Source organism: Epargyreus clarus, unplaced genomic scaffold (assembly GCF_041222505.1).
Source record: "Epargyreus clarus isolate Ecla_fem2 unplaced genomic scaffold, WU_Ecla_fem_2.2 ptg000026l, whole genome shotgun sequence".
In the NCBI taxonomy this organism is placed as follows: domain Eukaryota; kingdom Metazoa; phylum Arthropoda; class Insecta; order Lepidoptera; family Hesperiidae; genus Epargyreus; species Epargyreus clarus.
In genome coordinates, this window is record NW_027332233.1 from 5,819,558 (window position 1) to 5,831,696 (window position 12,139).

A 12,139-nucleotide genomic window follows, 5' to 3' on the forward strand; every position below is an offset into this window, starting at 1 on the left:
ATTTTCACCTAATTTTTTTATACATATTTAGTAGGTCTGAGAATCGGCTACCTAATATCTAATTTTCATACCCCTAAGTGATAAAGGTTGTTCACCCTTAAAAAAATATTATTTATATAGCAACACAACGTTTGCCGGCTCAGCTAGTATTCTATAGGTGTGTATTTATTGGGAATATACAAGATTCAATGACACAAATATCTGGGCAATAACGTGGCCGAATGCTCTTACATGAAACGATTAAATTAAAATTCTACGCATCACTGCACTTTCCAATAAGCGATATTAAAAGCGTTTAATATGTTGTATCTCTATAAAATAGACACCTATGGATTTCACACCATACAAGTTAATGTTGAAACAATATTTCTTAATTTAGAGGTAAAAGTTGAAACATACAAATCGTCACTCAGGAAAATGCGTTATGCTCCTTCCATATGATTTTCTCTCTTTCTGTGCCTCTTTCTATCTTTTATTAATATATATAATATTTCACAATTTAGTCCATGGGAAAAGGTTTTTTTAATTAATTTTTAATTAGTAAATAGTTAAAGAATCGGAAACTATGAATTTGATCAAGTGATGATCTTTAGCAAAGTTGTTGTTTGCCCAAAGAGCCCACGAGGGTTTGGGAGTTGATAAGACCAAATTTCGACAGATGGCACCACTGTAATTCCAATGCAGGTACAAATTTTCCGTTTTATGTATGTTATATTATTTCTTTAAAATGCGGGCGAAGCCGCAGGCAACACTAGTTATATGATAAAAGTGTGTGCGTGCTGTACAAGTATGTTCGAGCTGACGAGCATCGTACGCGGCCGTTTACATAACCTCTACTCAACGCGTGATAGTTTTTTAGAGATATTACTTAAATAACATAGCTGCAATTTTGTAATAAAGGCATTTCTTTGCTGACGGGGGCGCCCCGACCATATACGTACATATAGGTAAGGTAAGTAGGTATATTTTTGTAAACATTATGAAATGTAATTTCGAATTGTGAATTGTAATACCAGGATAAAAATGTTAAAAACGTATTTTATATACAAAATGGCTTTCAGCACGTACCTCGATCCATCCATGATATTTCCCTGGCGCTTCCGCATGCATAATATTTCCCTGGGGATCATGTGTTTTTCTCCGACGTGCAGGCATAAGTAAACATTTTCCCAACCGACTTAACCTGGTTATACGTTAATATAGGCGAGTGTAACCGTTTAAAATTTACGCCATTGACTCTTATCTTCTAATACCTTTAAACAATTATTGTAAGTAGGTATAGGTACCTACTGCCTATACATAATTGGTTCTCGGAAACAGTTCTAACGATTTTCATGAAATTTAGGGTGCAGGTGCTTTTCGTACATACACCCAATACCCAAAGTATTGTGGGCTAATTTTGTTCATAAAACTAACGGTGTAGGTAAAGTTGCTTCCTGTTAAGCTGAAAGGCGACGTCACGCGACAGTTGTTTTGCGATCAACAGCAACCACATTGATTTGATCGATGTTTTTTCGTTCAATTATAAAATGAATGATATATAGGCTACAGGGTACTTTTTATAGCTATAATTTCTAGAGGTTTGGCATCGCATCTGTGTTTAGCTTCAGGTAGAATCCCTGTTCTATATTGATCTATCTATACTAATATTATAAAGAGGAAAACTTTGTTTGTTTGATTGTAATGAATAGGCTCAAAAACTACTGGACCGATTTTAAAAATTATTTCACCATTCGAAAGCTACATTATCCACGATTAACATAGGCTATATTTTATATGATATATATTTCATAAATAGATTTTGAGGTGGTACAAAGTTTGCCGGATCAGCTAGTTGGTTATAAATGTCCATGGGCGACATTGACCAATTATCGTCAGATGGACTCATTCAATTTAATTTTGAAACAACTGAACTTTAAACATATTATTTATTATCTGCAACTGAAACTATTTTATTCTAAATTTTATGTATTTATGAAATTATAAAACATTTTATGTAAAGAAGAAGAGTAAAGTTAAAGCCGTAAACTTGCCTATAATTTTGAGGTAGCAGAAGCCTGTAAAACAGAAATAGGCGATGGCACGCGACGCCGCAGTTTCGCAAGCATCGACCACTTATTTGATCAATAGGCACAAGCAATTTACTTCTATACCTAGAAACAAACTTCCCCACATTGTAGCGAAAAAATCTTTATAACAAAATTTTAGATCCTGCTATTTCTGCAACATCGAACCGCGAAAGGTAAATGAGCGATGAACTATAAAATTCTTATTCAATGGTTAACATACGTAGCGTCTTAGATAATTAAAGCGTAGTGGCCAAATCTACAAAGTTAAGCAACGTTTTGCGCGGTGGGGAGTTAAATAGAGTTGGGTAACCGCTAGTGATTGAAATTTTATGGAGCTTCCATGCTTCGAGGGGCACGTTAAGCCGTCTATCTCGATAGTAATCATTTAACACTCATTAAACCTGGAGACCTTATGAACATTCTTAAAACAACCGATACGGGATGGCTACCAATCACACCTCTTACGTCTATCTGTATTAAAACAATGTGGTAGAACATGTTCTAGGCTTCCTCCTTGTCCCTGTTCCGGGACCGTAATAGGGCTATGTAGGAGGCGACTAAAAGCCGCCGACTAAGAACCGCTCGGCCAGCGTCTCCGGGATGGACGGCGGTACGTGTGGTTACACACCGTCCTGCACACAGGACGGTGTGGGAAGCATTATGCTCACTTAGGGGGAGCCCGACGGGGCAACGCGCTAAGAGGACTCCAGTTGCGTTCCGTTGGAGATTCCGGAGTCCTCTACGCAGCGCCGAGGACGGCCACCGGGGTTTTGGTAAGGTAAGAGTCCCACATAACCCTGTGCTTCCACGGCACCGGGCATCTTTTAAGGATTCCTCCTTGTTAATAAAAAAAGGCTTCCTCCTGTTGTTGGCTCTCCCAAAACTCCTGGCCTCGCAGACTGACACAAAAATGGCTGTTGCCAAAAAATTCAGCATAAACCTAGGATAGTGCCACGCATCGTCCCTCCGTTATATTTAATAGTTTATTGCCCGCGCGGTCACGCAAACTAACAGTTGCGTGTCAACCCTAACGCCCTTACTTTTCCGACGTGATTACTTTACCAGTGATTTAGCGTTTGAATAAGCCTTGCCTTAATTAAACAAGTAAAATAAGGTCGTGTAACGTGTAATTAGATTTTTAAGCACCTCTAAAAGTGTATGACGACTCCTATGTCAGCTGTAATTATTAAAATAATACACAAAGTTATAAAACGGTTACTGTTTTTTTATTTAATCATTTATAATTTGTAATATACATAATATATAAAATCAACAGTTATAACATCAAAGACAGTAATTTAAGAACGACACTGCATATCAATACAATAATTACATTTTCAATGTGATTAAATAAATAACTTTAAAAAGTAAGATGCCTTACAAGCAATTATTCTTATGACAAAAAAATGTGCGAACAAAGTCTCAAATAAGTACTTATAATCAAAAATGTTTACGTAAGAATATCTCGAATTTAATCCAGACAATGGAATGAACCTTATATTTTTTAATATCACATTGGACAAATTTGTACTTAAAACTATAATATAGAAAAAGAAAAATACTCGAGTTTAAGCAGATACACTTAGTTTTTAAATAATAGAAATAGTAAACGAGCATGCAGTCCAACTGATGTTGAATGGTCAACGCATGCACCTGTCACCAAATCTAAATAGGATATATTAATGTCCTACTTAAAGTTGATCACGGGCTACCCTCGAATAGCATGATCTCTAATATGCATTTCAATACTATTATAATAGAATAAATGACGATAGTGCTGCCACATTATAACCACCAGAAATCCACCACCAATTCGATACTCTTAGGCACGAGACTTATCAGACTTTATGAACTTATCTAGATCAGCGTCGCTTGCAGGGTCGACCTGTGACAGCTGACGGAAGCTCTCGTCGTCCACGAAGCAGATCTCGTGGTCATCTGGGTCAGCTAGGATGATCACGCGGACTGTGGCCTTCCCGGGCGTGTCCAACGAGATCAACGGGGTCAGGATTTTCTCCTTAGCTTCCTGGATCTTCTGGTCGATGACCGGTTGCTCTTCGAATGGGCAGGAGAACGCGATGCGCCCGTAAGCCTTTGCGTGGTTCACTGGTTCGCCTGAAACAATGAAAAAATGTTGACAATTTTAATGAAATATGTTTTTGTCGCAAAAGAGAAAAGGAGTATTTTCACAAGTTACACGAAGCATCTCTATCTAACGATGAGTAGTAACTGCAGCCAATGGGATTTTGTAATCAACAAAAATATGATAAGAGTCCCAGCTGAGGTCGGCCACATAAGCGTTGCTAAACCGGAAAGCTAACTTCACGTAGACGCCTTCATTTTGAAGTTGTACATTTTATCACAGGAAGATGTTAAAATGAACATCATAAAAGTAAGCTAATTTAACCAGAATTAATGTTATAAGACAGATGCTTCAAATTTTGTAATGAACATCGAATTATGAAGAAGCGCTTAAGTTTTAAATATTATAAAAAGACATCTGTTGGTATTACATGTAAAAATATATTATATAACATATGTTTATGTCGTTATTGTGTGATCCTACTACAGGTGCACGTGAAAGTAGGTCAAAGTTAGCCGACTAGATTTCTCTAGTGAACTAACAAGCAAGAGCAATCATTTCCGCCACTTAGATATAAGGTCAAGGGAAACTTATTACAAAATATATTCTGAAATTGGTCACAATTTAAAATTTCACTTAACTAAAACCTACCGCGAGTAATATCGTGGAAAATTCATACAAAATTTTATACTCATGTGTAACAAGATAAATAACAATTTGTGTAATAAAAAAACTAGTAGTATAAGTTTATAAGGTTACTAGTCCATGTGTACTAATATTGCGGACAGGGCCGCGAAGTAAAAGTTCTTAACGCAAAACATTTTTAAACAAAATATCACGATCTATGTACAAATAGCAAAGGATATTGATATTGTTCCATGACTAGCCTTTTGTAATAAAAGAGTTGCAGATGAGCGTGCAGTGCACCTCATGGTAAGTGGCTACTGCCCATGAAAATCTGTAATCAACCCCAGATAGGATTAGATATTCCTTTTTTTTTTCGAGGGGGAAACCTGCACAAGGTACCCGACGACGTGGGAGCGACGTTGGGTTATGTGGGATTTTTACCGCACTAAAACCCCCCCGGTGGCCGTCCTCAACGCTTGTTGGAGAACTCCGGGATCTCCAACGGAACACAACCGGAGCCCTTCAAGCGTGATGCCCAAAGGGGTCTACCCTGGGGGAGCAGTTTTCGCTCCTCCCACACCATGTAGTGTTTACGACGGTATGCGACCACACATACCGCCGTCCTTCCCGGGGTCGCTTGCTGGACGGTTCGAGCTTCCACTCTTGCCGCCCGCAACCCTGGAAGCCCCCTTTTAGTCGCCTCCTACGACAGGCAGGGGTTACCGTAGACCTAATCTAGTCCCAGAACTACAGGGACAAGGATTAGATATTCCTACCTGGTCGGCCACAGAATCGGCGCTACCCCTGAGGACTAAACTAGAACGCCTTGAAAAAGTATCTCTCCCTTACCACAAAGCTACTAATGGAACAATATTCTAAAGATTGTGTTAATATCAAAGGTAATATCTGAAAACAGTGGACCAATTGTAATAAACAATTATAAAAATATTTAATGTTTTGCGTACCACAAGCCGAAATCAGATATATTTATTTCTGCGTACTAGAAATTGTCAAATTTCAATTTTTGGTAGGCAAAGATTGGATAGATTCCTTATTAATAACGGGCGTAAAAGAAAACATATAAATCTGCAATCGATTCGCATTTCCCTACAAAATAAGTATTTTCCTGTTGTATGTAACAACTTGTTTTAATTTCAAGTTGTGAATAACAAAATAAGTGCACGTGCTTATTTTTAACAGTGACTCACGTATTTGCAAAGTATTCATGAGACATCTTGTGGGAATGACACGATAATAAAAACAATACATGTACCTATCTACTTACCAACGGAAAATTATTTATTTCACAACATTTTGCTTACTTTAGTCACTGCAGTGACAATGATTTCTGTAGCAAATTTACATTTATCTTAAATATATAATGGTAGAATACGTGAACATATTTTATGAGGGTTTTTAGCAAAAGTTGCGTACAGTCTAACGTTAAGAAATCATTGTCAAAATTTTCATCATAATTACAGATACCATGCTATCCTTTGTCTTAAATTCAGTTAATTGGCGTCGCGTAATGATATTCCCTTACAGAGGTACTTGCGTTTATTTATTTTGGTAAGAGTTATACCCAAAGCCGTGATGCATTCGCTCTAATGGGTGAACATAATAATTTATGTGACTGACTTCATTTTTCAATTAGGATATTGATCACAGGTGTAATATATCTGCAACCCTTTAAGACTAAGTTAGTCCAAAAGTATATTTTAATTTACTTCACAATATTTCGTGTTCGTGATATTTGACGACTAATATCGTTAATTCTTTGTAAGACCCGCCTTTAATGGAAATGTGTAATCTGAAACTTCGGATACATACATATTCTTTGCGAAACGCTGCTCATGCAACAACGCGTTTATCTGACCGCCCCTCAAATCTCTATTCTCGATAGTAAGAAGCATACATAAATCTTATTCTATTTATTTGCAAACGTCAGTCATTTAGACATAGATGTTTATCTGAATAGGAATTGACAATACCGGCCTATCAGTAGCAGTGGCAATGCCTGATAACAGATTGAAGGTCCTATGATCATCTGCGAGTACAGCCTCATGCGCCGATACATGGAGTATCTAATCTCCACCGTGTGAGCTGAGCGTGTCGTTGAACGTGTATACGATAACGAGATCATGTTACTGATACGTAAACAGGATCTGTGTGTGCTAATTGAAGGAAGTATAATTATTATAACATTTTTAAACATATAAACAAAATAAATAAATGTTAAATTATGCATTTGCCAAAGATATTCATGTTGTTTTTATCGGACTGCGAATGGTAATGGTTTTTGAGCGTGTGTGTATGTCTGTCTCATAATTTACATTGCTCTACAATTCAAACAAATTGTTAAATTTTCATATATTATGCGGTGTCGTTAAATTCGTCGAAATTGTATATAGGTATATGTAGAGTTTTTGACAACGTTATCTACCTGATTCCTCACACGTTAACCAAAAACTGCGACGGTCCCAAATTGTTCTACGAAGTTAACTCTTTAAACAGTTAAAATTTAAGACACGTGTTCAGAAATCTTTGAGAACTATCGCAATTAGTTATAATACTGTATCAAATTTTAATAAAGGTCTATCACCTTTACTTCTTAGTATGTTGCGAAATCAAAACACAGCCTTACAGAAACGAGATAATCTGTTTATATCAGCAATCGAGAGGTCGACCAACTTATGAAATAAAACATGATTAAATGATGCAATGATATGAGTGTCGTAGGTAAATATTATGCACGGTATCGACAATGCTACTCTGTAAAAATATTTTTACTGGATTAAATAGTCATGGTATATTACTCCTGACTAACATTTGTCATAGTTTATCTTACGAAATCTACATCGTTACTAATGAATACAAAGTGATCGTAGACGGCACGGGAGTTGTCGCAACGCCCATATTTAAAAATAAACAAATGCTTCATAATGTTTGTTAAGTTGAATTTGTATGTTAAAAAAGCATAATTCAATGAATTTAAATGTCAGAAAGTAAAAACATCCCACTTGAATTATTAAAACATGTGGCCTAATTACCTACTATCAAATGTTAATCAGTAAATTAAAATAAAAAATCATCTAATTACAATCAATTACGAATACAATTTTAAAAATCGACTTACCAATATCTACCAATTCGAGTTTAGCTTGATCCTCACTGAATCCCAGGACGACCGACTTATCAGTCTTCTCGAAGATCTTTAGGGATAGCAGACCATTCCAATAAGCTATCGACCTGGCCAAGTTGGAGCTAGCCAGAGAAACTTTCTGTACAGGATCTGAAATATAATATGGAATAGTTTTAAGACTTAAAAAATTTAAAACATGCTTTTAATAAGCTCATATTATTTTTCATATTATTCTCGAAAATCCTTTCATTTGATGCAGATATCATGAGGTTGCATAAAAATAATTAGTCCACAATGTTAGGTCATCTGCTTTAGGTTTAAGACGTCACTAAGTGAATCATACATTGTTATTTAAATGCAAAACTGCAACCACAATTTTAGCACAATGCGATTAATTAGTTCATAATTCAGTTGCAAGATTTGACTTTTTTTTTTATAATATACGAGTAGCAGACGAGCATGCAGTCCACCTGATGGTAAGTGGCTACTGCCGCCCATGGACATCTGTAATCGACCCCAGATAGGATTAGATATTCCTAACTGAGGGCGGCCACAGATGCGCCGTTACCCCTGAGGACTAAGCTGGAACGCCTCGGAAAAGTATGTCTCCCTTACCACACCCTTCAAACCAGAACACAGCAGCGCTTAACACTGCTGTTATAAGGCAGAAATAGGTGTAGTGGTGGTGCCGCCGGAGTCGAACCACAAATGGTTCTACCACCTTCAATACAACTGCACACATACAACAAGGAAAATTTAATAAAGCTTGTAGAAACAGTGTTCTATGGAATATCTATTTCACTTGTACCTCTAACTCTATCATTTTTATGATCCACGTGACATGATAAGGGTGGTAATCATAGATTATGAATGATCAGATAGGCAAACACCTTATCATAAAGTACAGACACTTAATAGATTGTCTAGGGCAAATAATTATCTTTGACAAAGATACAATATACAATGTTTGCATAAATAATAGAAGATATGTAATAATAGAATATTACATAGATACAGTTTATGCAAGAATTCAAGTTTAAATGCATGAAAAGAGCCATAGCCCACTAAAAAAAGTAAACTGCACAGTGCTTCCCTTCATTGATATTTTTACTGTTAAGTCAAGTGATAATTAATTTAAATTACACATGGCATTTCCACAAACCAGGTGCCTGGGATTCAAACCTTTACCCTGTGCGAAACATCAAATTAAAACCACTGAACTAGCACAATGTTAGTAGGTAAATTGTTTTTAAATACCAATTGTACAAAATTTGCACGCCGACCCGGCAGAATGAGAGAAAGTTTGTAGCAATAAGACCTTTGTTAACCTTATTCTATGCAAATAAAGAATTATGAATTATGAATTACAATATTATTAAGAGTTATAATGCCTAAACACAATATAAAAAACATGTTTGGCAAAGGGAGATCTCCCGCCGGGCTAGGTGATCATGCCCGGGGAGCGGCCGTGCTCCGACAGTCTCAGTTCGGAGCTTGTATATATGCAAGATGTTTTGAAAACTTTGATAACGTGATTCAGAATTCTCGTGGCGCCATCTCTTGACAAGGAGCAAGAGGTCGCCACACATGTTTTTAACATAAGGTCTGTCTATAAGGTTTAATATTGAAAACATGTGAGTTAAATAGAAAATAGATAATAGAATAAGTAAATAGAAAATATGTCACCTTTATCAACAGGCTGTGGCTTATCAATAATGTAGAACTTGTAGCCACCAGGTGCCTCAACATATTTCATCCCGTTCTGTTCCTTTACTGGCCAGTTGGATGATGCAGCCCTCTTTAGGCTCTCGCTGGACTGGATAGTGAGGCCCAGAAAGTCATTCCCCTGCTCATAGTGTGTTACACCGTAGTTGTATGTGAGCTCGACAACAAAGTGAGTGTCTTCTGGACCATATCCTATCATGGTTTTGCTCCATCTATTTGCATAAGGTCTGTGAACGAAAAGTTTGATGCTGTATATAGGCAGTCTCTAGAAAGGGAAGATTTGCCATAAGCACATCTTTTGTCATTAGAACAATATACAAATATAAAATATGTTATTAAATTGTGGTTTGTGTGCATCATACACCTTAGTTGTTACTCATAGGTAGGCTCAGTACAATGCAATTCATACAATTGAAACATTTTTTCTGAAAAATGTATAAATTCCCTTTTCTTCTAAGTGGCATAGCACAAGTTAGAATATACTTCCTTGTCCTACAAAATTGACTTTTACATCTTAATTTATTTGTGAATTTTAGTATTTCTTTTTAAAGTATCTTTTGATATGCTATATTTTTCATATATTTTAAAATTAATACTTAAATTTTATTACAATATAGAAAAGATATTATTATTAAGTTAGGCTTACCCATTACAAGCAGCCTCACAGCCTTCAGTGAATTCTTCATGCCTGAGTACCTAAGGAACATAACCATTACAATACTATTAGTCACAGAATCCGCTTAAGCATATTAAGACAATATAAATGAAACGTGAACAATCATTTAAGCGCTTGCTCAAACGCTACTTGACTTGCTTGTTCTAAATTATGAAACCGGCCAGTCGGCCTTGGCCATCTAGCGACTAATTACACATAACTATTGCATCTAATGGACACGAAATTAGAGATATAATTACTTCTTACTTTTAGATCATACACGTAGGTATTTGGTAATACTAATATAGCGTTACTACTCGTAATAAATCTAAAGTAGCAGACTTACCTTCATTCCTAGGATTTCTCTGTAAAATTTCGCCGTTAGCGTCCTATCGGCTACTTTGAAGACAAAATGCAGCGCTCTCCCGTTGATCATTGTGTTGATTTATTAGTGAATAAAGGAAAAATAAACAATATTTTATTTCAGTACTCGAATTAAATTCCAATTGGAATTGCAAATTTAATTCACATTTAACACAACCAAATACACCACCTTGTACGAAGAAACTGAATGAATGTCATGTGTCAATGTCAAATTGTCAATACGTCACTTGAATTGATTAACAAATTCTTTTTCCGATACTCGCGATTGCCTTAGATTATTTCTATTCAGCCTACATTCATGAATCGATTGTAAAGGTATATTCATACTTTTATAAAATTTAAATGACTAATAATAGCTCAATTCAAGTCCATAAAAATAATTCAATGCTTATATTTTGAAAGTTGTTTCAATTCTAATGCATTGTAACGAAGATACTTATTTTAATAGTCATATCACGCACTTGTAATATATGTTCGCCTACGTTGACTATTGATAAGATTACCATTGCTACGATTAGATTATATTTTAAGAGCAAAATAATTCCATGACTAAAGTACCGGCTACAGCTACGGGCGGTGCGGCGAGCGGAGTGGCGAGCGGAGCGGCGAGCGGAGGCATGCCACAGTTTGCCGCGGCGGTGACGGCGGTGGACGTATAAAAAAATGTCGCCTTCGTCTTGAAACGAGTGCGTTCTTAGTTCATGATATTATTCAGTCATGAATGGGACGCACCCACTTGACCAAAAAAGAAGAGAACTTAACGAATATCACAATCTTTATTATGAATACAGGAACTATCTCATTATTTTTTTTAAGTATAGGAGAGCAAGCAGGAGCGTCTCTAGCACCCGTGTGCAATGAAACCCTGGCGCCCCCTAGGCCTGACCCCTGAAATAAGTTTTAATTTCGAGTTGAAACACAATGTTCGAAAACGAAGCGTTTGATAATTGCCGCTACCGCGCTGGCTGGCCGCTTCTGTCATATTATTATTGTTGTTAAGCCGCCCATGAGAGCAAGTCACTTATAAATCGTTCCGTATCCATAAATTTAAATTAACGCGCGATTAAAACAAAATTATTTGTTTCAAATATGTCCGCCGATGCCGCCGCCGTCGCTAACCGCTCGAGTCATGCCGCGCCGCTCGCAGCTGTGGCCAGCTTCATACATTGTCCTACATTTGTTTTTGCTGCTCAACGCTCAACGCGGTTAGTATTTTAGGACAGAGGTTTTTCTATTTATGTTATTGTGAGTAATGGGAACCCATGATATTCTGCTTGATATAATTGCGCGAAATTTACAAGCATCCTCCGCAAGCATCAAATTAAAAAAGCTTTAATGTTCCTGTAACAAAAAACGTATACGTATGTGAACACTGCTTTATTTTTTGATTAGTTTAAGAAATGCGCAGTAATTCGCCGAAATCTTACTGATTATAGCAGGATAATTATTTAGCA

General features: G+C 36.6%; 1 protein-coding gene across 1 annotated transcript; it reads right to left on the bottom strand.

Moving 5' to 3' along the window:
• Positions 1 to 3,306: 3,306 nt before the first annotated feature.
• On the bottom strand, positions 3,307 to 10,884 carry Cjhbp (cytosolic juvenile hormone binding protein 36 kDa subunit). Its single transcript, XM_073087735.1, has 5 exons — positions 10,648 to 10,884; positions 10,293 to 10,342; positions 9,608 to 9,873; positions 7,916 to 8,071; positions 3,307 to 4,184 (listed from the first exon to the last, which is right to left on the bottom strand). Exons 1-5 carry the CDS (start codon positions 10,735 to 10,737, stop codon positions 3,892 to 3,894), a joined length of 855 nt encoding a protein of 284 aa, XP_072943836.1. The 5' UTR covers positions 10,738 to 10,884; the 3' UTR covers positions 3,307 to 3,891.
• Between the last annotated feature and the right edge of the window lie 1,255 nt (positions 10,885 to 12,139).